Source organism: Dermacentor andersoni, chromosome 4 (assembly GCF_023375885.2).
Source record: "Dermacentor andersoni chromosome 4, qqDerAnde1_hic_scaffold, whole genome shotgun sequence".
Classification (NCBI taxonomy): domain Eukaryota; kingdom Metazoa; phylum Arthropoda; class Arachnida; order Ixodida; family Ixodidae; genus Dermacentor; species Dermacentor andersoni.
In genome coordinates this window covers 44,895,629-44,910,941 of record NC_092817.1, presented here as the reverse complement: position 1 = coordinate 44,910,941, position 15,313 = coordinate 44,895,629, and the positions used below count along the sequence as shown (strand labels likewise).

The 15,313-nt window shown below is 48.9% G+C and overlaps 1 protein-coding gene across 3 annotated transcripts in view; it reads left to right on the top strand.

Moving 5' to 3' along the window:
- The window catches only part of LOC126537031 (dachshund homolog 1-like), a 245,232-nt gene that overhangs the window by 160,141 nt on the left and 69,778 nt on the right, over positions 1-15,313 (top strand). For 2 of the 3 annotated variants that reach the window (XM_055073657.1, XM_055073656.1), the window contains exon 5: positions 2,781-3,078. In XM_055073657.1, the coding sequence (XP_054929632.1) occupies positions 2,781-3,078 (298 nt within the window). The remainder of the gene's footprint in view (positions 1-2,780; positions 3,079-15,313) is intronic. The other variant, XM_050184144.2, reaches the window with a different exon arrangement.

Genomic DNA, 15,313 nt, shown 5'->3' with positions numbered 1-15,313 from the left:
AGGCAGCGCAGTATGCATTTTGACTGGAGGAACTTCTCAAGAAACCTAATTTGTGCGGCGAGCAGCACTCTTCTTGCGTTGGGCGCTTTGGCGAGAGATGCGCTGCACCCCCCTGCCCCCACTACGGAGTCCATCGGCCCGGCGGCGGAGAAGTACGGCGCGGCGATCCCCCCACCCACCGGCAACGGCTGCCTGATGTTCGCCCGGCCTCGTGCATATTCCAACGCTGCGCTAATTCCATCTCTCCCTGGTTTCCGAGGTCTCTATCCACCGGCGCGGGTGGTTTTGCCGTCCGAAAAACGCGCTCCTTGTTCTCGTTGTTCTTACTTTCGCTGATGGAACGCGAGTGCCTTGCCTGTACGCAAGAAGAACGGATATTCTGCTACTCCGCACGGTTTCGCGCTTTATTTTCTTCGTTTCTTCTTACCCTTTGTTGGAGACAATATTGCGTTACGCGCTCACTCCCTTGACTTTCGCTTACCTTGCCAGAGGCGCACCCTGCTTGCTGTATTGTCTCAACGCTTCTCCTGTTTCCAGCACTTTTATGTTCTTTGCGTGTCATTGTGAGTCTGTGTGTATGTCGCTCTGTAATCGCATTCGTGGGTACACACTTTAGTGCGTGCGTGCGTGCGTGCGTGCGTGCGTGCGTGCGTGCGTGCGCGCGCGTTAACGGATGTGAGTGAGTGGTGAGTGCAGAGTGCAGAACGCTTGCGCACGCCTTGTCGTCAGTATAATTCAGCCTGCGGAACACGCTTCACCCTCAAGACCTTCGTCCTGTTTATCTCTCCTGTCGTCGCATGTCATTCCTGGATTCATCTATGTATTCGAGGGTTAGTGCCGGTTTCACCGACAGTCGTTTCGCGAGCATTTCCCGTTTCATCACCTCTGGACGGCCTTATTCTATGACAGCATATACACACTGCCTGCAAGCATTCGTCTTCATTATTAAACAGGGTATTAAAAAATAATACTTTCTTCACTCTGGTCGTCGTCAGTTTTGTTTTCTACATTAGCCTTCCCACTTGGAGAAGATCCCTTCAGACTGTCGACTTCATTCCCGGTTTTCCTGTGTCACTGTCAGAGGACTAGCTAACAGACAACTATGCAGTTAGCTGTATAACAACAAAGAGTGAAGAACATAACTCAAAGCTGAGGAATAACTTTACTTCTCAGCCTCCATATATAATCACTTTGGTTCCTCGTACATGCACAAATGACTCCGCAGCCATGAGCTATCCCCTCCGCTCCATCCCTCTTTCAGTAACATCCCGGCTACGACGCTGCAGCAAGTCATTGCTATTATATCGCTTCGGCTTCGCATTTATGTTCGCTGTTTCTGTCAATGGGGACGTCGTCTACAGCAGCTGAGTTGACCGGAGTTCGAGAAGCAGTTCGCTGCATACTGCAACAAAGTCTAGAGAAGTGGACAGTGTTCTGCGACTCAAAACCAGCACTGCAACTCATCAGCAATTATATGAGTGACAGAACCGCATATAGTCCCCTGGTTTATGACATCATGTATCTGCTTGCTGAGGCGTCTCATTCCGGACATACCATCGTGCTGCAGTGGATTCCTGGCCATTGTGGAATAGCTGGAAACGAACAGGCTGACGCAGAAGCAAAACAGGCGCACACTGACGGAACTATTATAAAAATTCATTTTTCCCGGTATGACATTAACGCCTTGCTCCATAACTCCCTTAAAACTTCTACGGCGCAACATTGGGACAACCCCGAACATCGACAAGAGCGCCTCCATAGACTTGACGCTGGATTACAATTCCGGCATCCACTTCGGTTGCGGAGAAGCCAGGAAACGCTCATTCATCGATTACGGCTGGGTGTGGCATACACCAACCGATACCTTCACAAGATTGGACAAACACGGGACCCTGAATGTAGCGTCTGTCACACTCTCGAGACAATAGCTCACGTACTTTGCGTGTGCCCTCAATATGCGGCCGAACGAAGAAAACTCAAATCTACAGTTGACAGCTTGGACTCCCGCCCCTTTTCAGAAGAAAAGCTTTTGGGCGCGTGGAGGAGTGTTGACTGTGCCGAACGTGCCATAAAAGCACTTTCAAACTTTTTAAGTGAGACTGGTTTAGATGATCGCCTATAGAAGCTGCGAGACGTGTAGTCAGTGCGAAATGTGTTTGCACAAAAACTTTTTGTGGCAAGATTACTTTTTGTATGGACAAGATTACTCTTAGTGTATTGCGTCTCCAGTGCGCATCCGCATATTGGACAACGTGTATATAGTATCTCATTGTACCATATCATAATCATCCGCCACCTACCTTTCCCTGTATTTCCCACTTCCCCATTCCCCAGTGAGGAGTAGCAGGCTAGAGACACGCTCTCCAGGCCGACCTCTCCTCCTTTCTCTCCATTAAAATCTACTCCTCCTCCTCCTTCTGTCAATGGCGTTGTTCGAAAACTTGAGTTCTCCCCATTAGAGTGAGCCAGGAGGCTTGAAATGTGGTCCTAACTGCGTGTAAACGGGGAAGCACAATGCGAACAAATGACATCATATGGGGTTTGATGCTACTTCTTCTTGATAAACAAAAGCATAATTGTTACCAGTGCCAGCGCTGTCCGTCGTTCTTTTCTTTCTTGTGTGTCTTCCTTCGTCTTGCGCTGCTCAACGAACAAGTTGATGTCATCTCAGATGCTCGTGCCCGTTCACGCGTCCAGATTGACTCTTGCCGTCGACACGTTTGTTTTCCTCCGAGTGAAAACTCTTTCTTTTTTCCTCCTGTTCGGTTCCGATCGTGCAGCCGAACAAGCGGACAAGCCTCACCACGGTGGCGGTGGGGGCGCCCTGCTGCCCAACGGGTTCAGCCCGCAGCAGGCGGCGGCAGCGGCGGCCGCGGCGCACCTGAACGCCACGCTGCCCTTCCTCGCCCTTGGCTCGCACCCGCACCCGGGCGGGCTGCTGAGCGCCGCCATGGGGATCCCTCTGCCGGGAGCCACGCCGCACCACCCGCTGGGAGGCGCAGCGCCCTCGCGCACCGACCACCACCTCGCCAAGGCCGCGCCGCCTCAGCTGGACCCGCAGGCCGCCCTCAGGTACGCGTGAGTGGCGTTTCTCGTTTTCACAACTGCGTGAGCTGCGGCCGGTGTTATCACGAGACCGCTGGGCTGTCAGCACAAGGACTTTTGCTTGCGCGAGCAAGTAGTTAGTTGAACTACTTAGTTAGATGAACCAACTAGCCCTCATAAAGATCTTACTAAAGTAGTTGGTGTTTGCACATGGTTCGCGTATTCTTGTTCGAATCCTCTTGTGTGTCATATGTGCCTCCGAGCTGTGTAATTTAGCAAAATTTCATTTGCACTTGCAAGTTATGCTTCGAGTGTGTACTAGTTTGTGTCATTTCGTCTGAAGACTTTTGTCGGTCATCTGTCAGATCATGAAACGAGCATATAAAAAGCTAAACAAAGGCGGGAATAAACTGTAAGGCATGACCTAAAGCTCAGAGGTGTTAATCCATAATTCGCCGAGCGCTGGCCCGATGACACCACAAGACCACCGCCGCAACAGTCTCAGAGCCATCACAAAGGTGCACAGTTTCAGTGCCTTGGTCGCGATAGTTCCTCCAACGTGCTCGGAAATGGCTTGACGAGCAAGAGCGCGTGCACGTCCAGGGATTTGGGACATTCTCCCTTCCAAAATCTGTTCAAGTTCACCGCACTACACACGCTTAATGGGCAACGTTTTCAAATAAAAAATATTTCAGGAGATTGGCCGAGTTTCAAGAAGCTTCAATTAGCAGCGTCGAGAGAGTATATTTTCTTCTAATAACATTCGCCTTTAAGGCACTTATCTTAAATTCGTTTTTGCTTAATAGCAATGTTTTGGTTAGGACCAAAACACTGATAATGCCGCACTAAATGCCGACTAAGTGTCATAAATGCCTATGTTATTAGAGGCAAGTACTCTCTTGACGTTGCAAAGAGAAATTTGTTGAAACTAGGTTTCTATGTTGAAATATAATTTTTGAAGTGCTACCCATTGCGTTACGCTGATGTCTTGTGCCGAAGCTCAACAGATTATCGAAGGAGCAATGTCCAAAATTCCTGAGTATGCGTCAGCTGCGCTGTGCGCAAGGGAGATGTGATCGCCAATCCTTTCTGTAGCACTTTTATACGAAGAGCATCTAGCTTATTGTTTAATGCCTTAAGTAAGCCCATACGAAAGACCTTACGCTTGAGTAAACGGCTGTCTTGCAGTTCTCATAACCACCTGAACTAGATTGTTACGTTATATATCAAAAACAGTTAAAATCAGCAAGTAAGTATAGCGTTATACGAGCGGGCATTTTTGACTTGCACTCCTGAATTTTCAAATATTTGAGCTGCCGCTCGCCCGCACACATTGTCTTCTGCCGCGCGCCTGAATGTTGTTTTCTGTAGCGGTGCACTCCTCTTTCAAACACTCGATACCCTATCTACCTTGTGGAGCAGCCAACTAGCTCCCACAAAGTTTGCCTGGTTCACCTGTCTGCTTCTGTGGTCTATCGTGTAGCGTATATGGTAAACCGTTTCTGGTGAGAGAAAATCTCGTATGGAGTAATAAATGTTCGGTGTTCTTCTAGTACCTACGACAGAGAGAAAAAGAAAGACAAAGAAGGCATGGATGTTAATCATAAGAACGTCTTGTTGGTTATTGTAAGCTGGGGCAGTGGAATGAGGAACCAAATAGATAGATAGGAAGAAAGGGAAGGAGGACGCAATGGCGCGCAAACAGTGCCAAACAGGCGTTTGTACAGGCCAGTCGCCAAGGTCGCAGTCGTTCTCAAGCGAAAACATGGATGTTCACGAGACACGGGATGACTTGACAAATACACGCTTTCCCTACGTCTTCTCCGAGATAAGGAAACTCGCGCGATATGAACGCGTAAGAGATTCGATTCAAATATCCTCGTCCTCGTGACCTCTCTCTCCCACGAGCGACACCGAGGTTGAAGTGGTTTCGTTTCTTCTCTGTTGCGGCCCTGTTTGCGCAGCTGATTGATGGGTGGATGGATAGGAGGAGGGGCCGGAAACCAAGGGCTGAAAGCGGGTCGGGAAAAGGCGTCCGCTGGTGGGCCGTTCAGGCACTCAATAGGCCCTAGACTGACGGGACCTCCACCGCGGAGGAACACGGCCTATAATCAAGACAACACCACAGCTCTTCAGGAAAGAGGAGGATGTTAGAGAAAAATAAAGTTTGAAAGAGCTGACTCTCGTCGAACTCATTGGTTGTGCGCTGCTGCGTCGGTACGTGTGTGGGATATTTTTCTCTACCTATTTTTTTGTTCGCAACAGTGAACTGTTCGAGTTTCATGCGCCGTTTCGAGCACACGAAAGCAGTCTCCACAGTTGCCGCGTGTGCGGGAGGACACCGTGGCGGCGGGGAAGTGGTTGCTTTTTCGGTTGAAGCGGAGCTGAGGATGGCCCAAAATTTTTGTGGATATTTGTAGTCGCTTTCACTATGCCTTTGGCATTTAAAATTGTATCTCCCTACACTCGATAGCAATCATGAAGCAGAACAGATACTGTCATCTATACAGGTCTTGCCCCTTTTCATTTCTTTCTCTACGTCTTATCGCAGAGTTTATGCGCCGTAGTGACATACGAAGGACAGTTTGTTGAGGAAGAATGAGCAGCAAATGATGACATCTATGACGGAGCCATTTAGCGTGAAGTCATTTAAGTTCATTCTGGAATAAAAATAACATAGCTGAAGCAAGGATCGCCACATATTCATGGTGTTGGTGGGCAACGTACGAGTGCGGAGCCCAGGGGTGGTTTGAGTGATTCCAGCAACCTCCACAAAATGCAACGAGATTTTATTACAAATGTGATAATCAGCATAGCTGCTGCAGGTTGGCAGCAGCGAACAGCACGAGCTCTCTCGCGGTCACCGCACGAGTCGTCGTCGTCGTCGTCGTCGTCGTCGTCGAGCTGCCACCATATATATATATATATATATATATATATATATATATATATATATATATATATATATAGAGAGAGAGAGAGAGAGAGAGAGAGAGAGGTTGGACTTTGAGCTGAGGCAGAACAACGTCTTGCGCTTCGTCAGCAAATCGAATTTCGTAATTGATGTCCCAGTCCCTACAACTTGCTTCAAAAGTCCGCGGAATCAGATGTTAGAGCAGTAATGGCCCAGGCTGGTGTTCTCCTTTTCAGATCATTTCATTCGTTGCTGGGATACCACGAACCACGCAACAAATGCTAACTCAAGGCAGAGATATATCTCGCGAAGGATCTATCGAACTTCGCGAGTTACGTCTTAATCGAGTAAGAGGCGAGCGACCGACGTCAAACCTCCGTCATTGTTTGTCGCGCTGATAAGTCTTAATTATCTCACTCCGCTTCCGGCGAGTGCGCGACAGAACCGAGAGCAAACAGTCATGCGTACGACGAGTTGCCGCGTCAGCATTTTGTGCCACGTGCCCTCCTGGCAAGAGAAAAACGACTACATATAGACACTACCTTTGTTTTTTGTTTTGTTTTTCGTCACCGCCCTTGCTCGATCTAAATGGCAGTATCAATCTTCCGCACGAGAATGTCACTGCGAGGAAGGGGCACAATTTCTGAACAAGAGCGCGTCTTTCTTTTACGGGGAATAAGACTGGGGGGACAGCCGCGTATGTAACCTGTACACCCGTTATTCTCATAAAAAGCGCGGCGCATCGTCGGTACCTTCAGAATTCGAGCAACGAGACATTCCCATTAGGAGACACTAAACAAACGAACGCCACGGAGACGGTGACAGCCGAGGTGAGGTGACCGAGGAAACGGTTGCGAAGCGGATCGCGCGCTCCCTTGCCTGCGCCGCGCGTGTGCATCTCGAACGGAAATCGGAAAGTAACAAGGCCCCCGGTCCACGCGACGCATTCGCTTTCTCCTTCTGGCGTGCGCTTGCTCTGCCTATGCGGGGCGCTCTTTAACGCTGGCGCGGCGCAGGGAAACGCTCCTCCGACCGGCTCATCAATCAAGCGAGCCCTTTCCCGCCAACTCTCCGGAATTGGCCTGTCGCTCGCATCTGTTATCTCCTAACTTTTCCATTTCTGCGCGCGTTCGCCGGCCGGGCCGCGTGGCTTTGGTTACGTGAACGATGCTCGCCTCTCTGCTTCCTTCCCTGCGCTGTCTGTATCGACTTTCCATTCCGGTCGCGCTCTTCTTTGTTTCTCACTCGAAAGCCGAAAGCCCTCGCCCTTCAATCGTTCTCTCGCAATTTTTTTCATCTACGATGCGATCACCGTTTCTTGTTCTTTTTTTCCCCTTTATTACCTGTCTCGCTTGCCACCACTTCCCTTCACTTTCTTTTATTTCGGCGCAGTGATTAGACTTCGCATTCGAAGCTACCTCTGCAACCTGTCGTTATTTCCTTTGTTTTGTTTTACATTTGCATGCTTACATAAACTCTGTTTGCGAGCGCCCATGTACACTCGCTTGAAACGCGAAGATGCCATTATGGGCTTCAGTGTATTTTGATCAATGGTTAAGTACCTTTAAGTGTTTGTTTCCATTTGGGTCCTTTTGTTTCCCTACCGATCGTCTTGTTCGCTGTTGTGTCTCGTACGGTGATCGTTCATTTGCATTGATTCCATTGCGCTCGCCTAGGTTTTGCCACATTTAGCCCAAAGGTTCCGGGATTTCACAAACAAACAAAAAAGAAAGAACAAGCTCTCGAAAAATATCAAGAAAGCTATGTAGTAGAAAAGTACTTTTATTCGTGGATACGTTTTCTTTTTTCCAACTTACATAGTGTGCATAATGTTCTGGATGGAGCACTGGCTACAAATACAGCTCAGTGAGCAATTACTGGAACGTGGGTATATTCGTGGATATTCCTGCGGCTGCGCGATACTTGTGTCGCGCATCTATTAATTTGCTAAAATCATTCGTCAAAGTCAAACAGGCACAGTGTCACGCGACCACGTGAGCTTCATTATGTGCACACTGACGTTGTCCTGTCACTGCATGGCCCCTCTCTCCGCGTTGACATTTAACAATGACACTCGACGACTGATCGATTACTAGTGCGCAAGCAAAAAAAAAAATTATGTACCTCGATGAACATGCGACAAACATTAGCGTTTCACTGTCGTGATTTTTCCGACACAAAAAAAGGAACAAATAGAATAAAAGAAATATTGAGCGGCGGCATTCTTCTGTTATTCCTTTGATTGATAATATATGCCACCGGCTAAGCTGAAGTGCTTTAACCTTTGTTATTCTCAATTATATGCTTCTTTTCGAAGCCGTGTGTTGCTCGATCAATAACTTTCACATATCATTTTTATCTTTCTGGAAGGAACTCTGCCTGTATGAGTGACCGGATAGTAGCTGCATTGAAGCAGTCGATCCGTAAAAGCACTGGGATCTGTGTTTGTTACTGACTGCAGTTAAGTGTAATTACACTTAGTGACACCGGAAGTAGCTATTCAGAAATCATCCTGCTTATTCCAAGAACTTCACAGTGTGCAGGAAACATATGGTAGATCTTGAATAAAGCTTGAACTGAAAGATTAAAGAAAAGAAAGAAAACTCGTTCTTGATGACGTTTGCTTGTTGTAACACGAGTAACAGCTTACGAGCCGAACATGGAAGTGTACGCGGTCTATGAACGGAATCAAACGGCGGGTTCGGAATTCGTCGCGACATCCCGGGAGGGGCTCTAATTGCGTAACGCCGACGGCTTTCTTACTTTTGACGCGAGTACGACCGCAAACGTGCATTTCATTATGACGTGTGCGTGCGAAACTCCCCGGCCCAACCCCATTAACTGAAACCAGATGCTCTTATTCCCTGTCGCGCTGCACAATGGCGGGCACGAAATTTGAGTCCGAGAAGATCGTCAAGTCGCCACTGAGAGGGCACGGCATAGGTTTAAGAAGAGATAAAACAAAACACTATATCGAATTATGAACCCCTCCAGGCTCGCTGTTATGCAGCGTGCAGAAATCCGCCTTCGTTCCCCCTTTACTCTGGATAGTTGGTGTCAGATTCGCTTTCGTTCTCATTTCTGCTAATATCACCTGACTCTGTTCTGCGGCAGCGCGTCAATGCGAAAGGGAATCGAGTAACCTCGTCAGCCGTTGTTGTATAGCTGCTCCGTATGTCGTATGGAAGGGTTTGTTCCTTAAGAATATTCATTTTTCGTGCTTGCTGCACCGTGAGTGGCAAGCTCGTTGCTGCATTTCGTCGTCCACGTACGCGGGCTCTTGCCCATTAAGACAGGTGTAACCAGAGCGCGCGAGCCTTCTCCTGATATCTGCGTGTATACGGCCGATCGGGGAACGTAAGGCGAATCCTATAGAACAAAGACGAAGCATAACAAGTAAGATCTTCGTTGCAGAAAAGAGGCTTTGTTCTGGAGTCTGTACACGAAGACAGTTGTTAGTGCAGAAGCTGGCGCTGACGCCGAGCTGGTTGTTCAGCTTTAGCTTAGTGGCTCGGCGACTTTTGCGTCTTCCAGGGCGCGTTGCGACACTTGGGAGGCGCGTATGCACTTGGATTATACTTAACGGGGCCGGGAGAAAAGAGGGCGGTGCCTTGCAATTCCTCTTCGTCTTCTTCTACTTTTTTTTGAAACGTTCTCAGATTGACAGCGCATGCCCAACATCCATCAAACAGGGAGCGGGGAGGGACCCCCCCGCGAAAAACAACTGTGCATTCAGTTCTCTCGGATTACCGCTATAGGCGCCGTATTCGTCGCCCTTTCTCCGGCCTCGCGGCTAGACGTCGATTTTCCGGCGAGCCTTGTTTTCACTACCGAACCGCCCATGAGCGAAGTGGGATGGGATTTCGTACAACCATTCTGCTGGAGTCGTTTTCTTTTCTTTCTTTTCTTTTTCCTCTTTTTTTCTTGACGCGGGCTTCTCTCGGCTCGTGTTAGCTTGCCGCCAATAATACCCAGAGCTGGAGTCAAACAGGAAGGCCATTGAGAAAGTCAAAACCGTGGCGGCAAAATCTGATCGATGCGCCTGAGTGCGAGTCATGTGTTGAGAGAGCAAAGCCACGCACGCCTCTCCGCGCGTATATTCAGCGCTTTTGACCAATTCTCCCTCCCTTCCTGCCGTATTCGGTTCTTTATCGAAACTCGCACGCTCTTACTGAGCTACGCCACTGCAATAGGGCGCGATGGATCAATGAGACGGAACGGGGCCTCTGCATATACGAGGATTATTTCCTCGGCTTTTCACGCTGCTTGACAGATTCTTTCTGAGAGCGTTTCTGCGGTTTTTGAGCTCGGTCGGCGCAGCGCCTTGAATGATCGCGCTGGGATATTCTGCAGGGTCACCTGCACGGAACCTGCACTCGGTTGTTTTTATTGGATGTCTCATTGCCTGGACCAGCGTAAAGCAAAAAGAAAATTCCCAAATCGGATTTACCGTTCTTTCCCCGATAAACGGCCAGCCCCATAACTGAAAGGCCCTGCGTCTTCACCGTGACGTTCTGAGCAAAACGTTTCATCTTCATTCTCCGAGAAACCGCTACCACACCACGCGTACGTTTTTAGCTTGTTGGCAGTGACCGTTTTTCACCGGATTGTCACAGTTATCGGTTTGTCCCTTGGCGCAAGACGCGCGTTTGGCGCGTCTTGCGCAAAACGCCATCATTGAACCAAGTCCCAGAGACACGAAAAGAGATTCGTGCACTGTAGTACACTACTTGAAGTACACCGGCTTAAGAGACCGTTTATAGTGGCCCTGTGCATCCTAGCCCACACGCAATCAGTGCTCCCTCTCTCCCTCTCTTCCTCTTTCTATTCCCCTTTCCCCTACCTCAAGTGTAGGGTAGCAAACCGGGTGCTTGTCTAGTCGACCTGCCTGCCTTTCCTGTCCTTGCTCTCTCTCTCTCTCTCTCACTCTCTATCTATCTATCTATCTATCTATCTATCTATCTATCTATCTATCTATCTATCTATCTATCTATCTATCTATCTATCTATCTATCTATCTATCTATCTATCTATCTATCTATCTATCTATCTATCTATCTATCTATCTATCTATCTATCTATCTATCTATCTATCTATCTATCTATCTATCTATCTATCTATCTATCTATCTATCTCGGAGACCTGCGTTGCAACTTTTTTTCAAACAAAAGTTGCAGTTTTAGTAGAGCAAAAAAAAAAATAACGTTATGGTCTGTGCAGCACTTTTTCAAATTGAACATTGCACTTCGCACATGAAGGGGCGGGGGGTATCCTGTAAGTATCCACTTAGTGGACATGTCCGTTTCAAATGAAATTATGGGGCTTTACGTGCCATAACCACGATCTGATTATGAGGCACGCCATAGTGGGGGACTTCGGAAATTCGGACCACCTGGGCTTCTTTAGAGTGAACATAAATCTAAGTGCACGGGTGTTTTCGCATTCCGCCCCCATCGAAATGCGGCCGCCATGGCACGGATTCGATCCCGCCACCTCGCGCTTAGCAGCACAACACCACAGCCACTAAGCAACCATGGTGGGTAACATGTTCGTTTCGTCTACTGTTGAAATGCTGATTGGCTGAAGGCGTTCCTCTCCTTCTGCATAGCCCCTCCGATAGAACAACAGCTGTTCAGGTCAAGTATACTTCACCTAAGACGCTGGAAAAGAAAATTGTACCGGTAAAAATGTACGGATTCGTCTCGCACTATTTTATACCTTTCTTATCTGCACTAACGATTGTATTATTCTGGTTATCACGTATGCGGAGCGCTGTTCTGGCCATATTGACGAATCACGAAAAGGAAAATAATTGGTATCGAAACTATACAGATATCCCGACTTTGGCCTTGCTGGTAATTGAATACTGCGCCTCTCGCACTTATTTCAAGCATCAAAGTCAAACACGGCTGTTTCTTCAGTGCAGTCATTCGCGCTGCCCAAACGGAACATTGCAAGGTGGTTAACATGCTTACAGGAAGAAAGGGGTTGGAGAGAGAGAGAGAGAGAACAAGCATTTAATAAAGCGAATCAGTGAGAAAGAGTTCTTTCTTAACCCAAGGCGGGTGGCCTCCTCAGTCCAGATAGTCATTGGCCCTTGCTGCTTCCCTGCCCTGCAGCAAGGCTCACCAGCTTTCGCTGGTCCTGCAAGTCCGGGCTCGCAAGCATGGCCTCCCACGATTCTTGGCGGTCTCCTTCTGTGCTTTTGTTTTCGGTTCTTGATTGAGCTTCTTGGATAGCAAAGGAAAAAAAGAAAGGCGTACTGTGGCTTTCACAGGGAAAAGAAAGACAAAATTATTGGGCGCTATTTGGTGTCGTTGCATAGAGTTGCACTTGTTTCTTCCTGGACAAGTCAATTATAAACCACAAGACGTATTATTACATTGGTTACTCAGCACAGCTTTATCAGCCAACGTACATTATCCAGGTCGTCGAAATATACCCGTGATTATACTCTGAACACGCCACCAAAGACAGTATAGGTCTGCGGGTGTTCAACACGACACACTTTCGACAGGACGTAACCCCCTTTTCGCTTTCTTTCTTTCTTTCTTTCTTTCTTTCTTTCTTCCTTCCTTTTAATTCTTTCTTTCTTTCTTTCTTTCTTCCTCGCGGACACCTTGGATGCTTGCGTGACGTCTCCGGTATACCAGAATCGCGACAAGGTCACGCTCGTCCAAATCCTGGACACGCGACGGGCCACCGGCATTACGCGCACCGTATACACTCTACTATATACGCTCGCCTCAGCGTCTTCCACCACAGCGGAGGTCCATTTGTCAGGTTGGGCGCGCTGCGGCGGACCAGCAACGGGTCAGGGCCCGCAGTCATCAATCTTTCTCGCCCTCCTCGAGGAGTAGTAGCCCCCGCGAAAGTCGCGCAGGTCGACTTTTTGACTTCCACGAGGTGGGGGGGGGGGGGGGGGGGGGGGGACAACGCGGGATCTAGCCACTCGCTCGTCTCAGTACGGACTCGTGTTTCCGCGCCGAAAAACCACGTACCGCGGTACGTATATAGCGAGCGACAGGAACGCCACCTCGCGTTTCTCCACGGAACTTTTGGCTATGCGAACGCTTCCTTGGCTCCGCGCTTCCGTTAGCAACCGCGCGCAGCCGATGCGCGTTCGACCATCGCCCTGTCCGGGGCGGAATTTAAAGCGATCGAGGGACTGTCTATACGCGCGCGCTCTGTCTCGCAGAAGAGAAAGAATCTTCAAAGCGACGTGCGCGCGTCCTCCTTCCTCTTCGTTTGACGCGGAGCGCTCGCGCCGCAGCCGCGATTTGGGCGGAAGTGTGTACTCACCCGGCACGTTTCTTTTTTTTTTTTGTCTCCCGGGCCAGGACTGATAAATTGTCTCGATGTGAAGTGGAGAGCGCCGCGGGAAAAACAAAACAAAAACAAAACGAAAGGACAAGAAAACGGAAGGCTGAGAGTTTGACAAACGCTTCCGCGATTTGAGCCTCTTGCGGGTCCAGCCGGCGAGTCTTTGCCTCGATGGCATCCGGACGTCTCAGCACAGTTCCAAGTGCTCGCGGACGTGCCTCTTTTCCGCTTTATTATAACTTTTTTCTTTAGCAGCGATCGTGCCTAAGAAAAGATGCGGTAGGTTCTCGTTGCTGAGAAAAGAGAAGAAAAAAATGCGTCGAGAAAAATTATCTGACGGCTAACAGAGAAAAAGAGGGAGAGATACGGGGCGAGAAAGCTTGGTATACCTTGTGGCTCCGAACCTTCTTGTCGTGGTGGTCCTGCGCGACATCAAGCCCGCCGCAGCGCATCACGGCGGCGGCGCCAGAATCTGCGAATGCTCAAAGCAAGGACGCTTTTTCTTCCCATTTTGGTACGGTGGATAAGAAAGCGACTCGGTCCGAGGTTCTGCGCCGCACCCGCTTCTAGCTGGTAGAAGATAAGAACGAAGGAGAACCATTAGGAACTCGGCTTCGTTTCTTCTGTGCATGCATCCCCTTCCTGGAAACGATACTCTTCGGTATATATACAAGTGTGCGTCCAGACTCCCCGGTGCAAACTCCTCGATGAAAGACAGCATCCCTCGCGATTATATCGCTCTTTTCTTTCTTTCTTTCTTTCTTTCTTTCTTTCTTTCTTTCTTTCTTTCTTTCTTTCTTTTCTTAGCCGCTGCTAATGCCTTGCCTTACTTAAACATAAGTTCAGCCATGGGCTCGTACAATTGATCGTGCGTCTCCAGGCGAAACACTCTTTCTTCATGCTAGCAAGGGAGGAAAGAAACCGTGCGAAATGGTGCGACGCTCGAGATTTCGATTATGCAAGCGTCTCTATACAGAGGCGCGTGTTTGTTTACAGCCACCTCCCCTCCCCCCACTCCGGCATCATTTGTTCAGGCTGTAGCTTTGACGTGCTTTATTCTTTTATTTCATTTCCCATCCGTGCGGCCCATTAGACGCCCCCCTCAGGTTTCACGGAGCGCAATCAAATCGAACAGCTAGTCCTTGTTTTCCATTCATTTGTTCCTCTAGAGAAGTGCCGGGCCCGCCGCTTCTCTCTCTTGGTATTCCCGATCGGCATCCTTTTAACCCGAGCTTTCTTCGCTCCTAGTTATCAGCGCCGAGTGAATTACTTTCCTTCTTTCTTGTTTTTTCTTCTCACTCTGTGCGTTCAGTTCTCGTGAACAGAAAGCAGTCGGCTTTGCGCGTCGCGTTTTGCCCGCTGCAGTATATACTGCTGTTGTTGCTGCTACCGCTTTTGCTACAGTGCTTCTTATTTTGTTATACTTTCGCTCATCCCAGCACGATCACGCGCTCGCCTTGCTGAGCCCTCGTCGCGGGAGCAAAACCGATTTATTAATGTCCTCCAGTGCGAACGACGCCATTCTTGTTTTCTTTTTCTTTTCAGTCCTTTCGAGTAATCATAATGCGGTCCCGTTTGTCCTGTCCGTCCCATCCGCTACCCAGGACCGTGTCGGAAGACCCTTTTGTTTGTCCGCTCGTGCGGAATTGGACAGAGCACTAGAGGAGATGTGGGCTCAGGATAAGAAAGAAGAGGTTGCACAGGAGGTCGGGGGTTGAGGGGGGTGACACTCTAATTACTCTCACGCACCGAGCGTGTCGCTGCGATGAAACGAAAATTTTCGAAGCAAAAGGGCGTCTGCGACGAACGATCACTTTTTGTTCTTCAAAGCGAGAAAGCGCAGAGCACGAGCTCTCGCGTTGCATGCGAAAGCCTGATTTGAGCAAATAAGCCCCTCGGTCTGACAGTTCTCTCGTCTGCGAGTCTTTTTTGGCGCGCTGAAATCGTCGCGCGTCGCGTATGTTTATCGTGCACGTCCTGTTTGGGGCTTATTCCTTGTACTTATTCCTGGTATATGGCGTATACGGCTC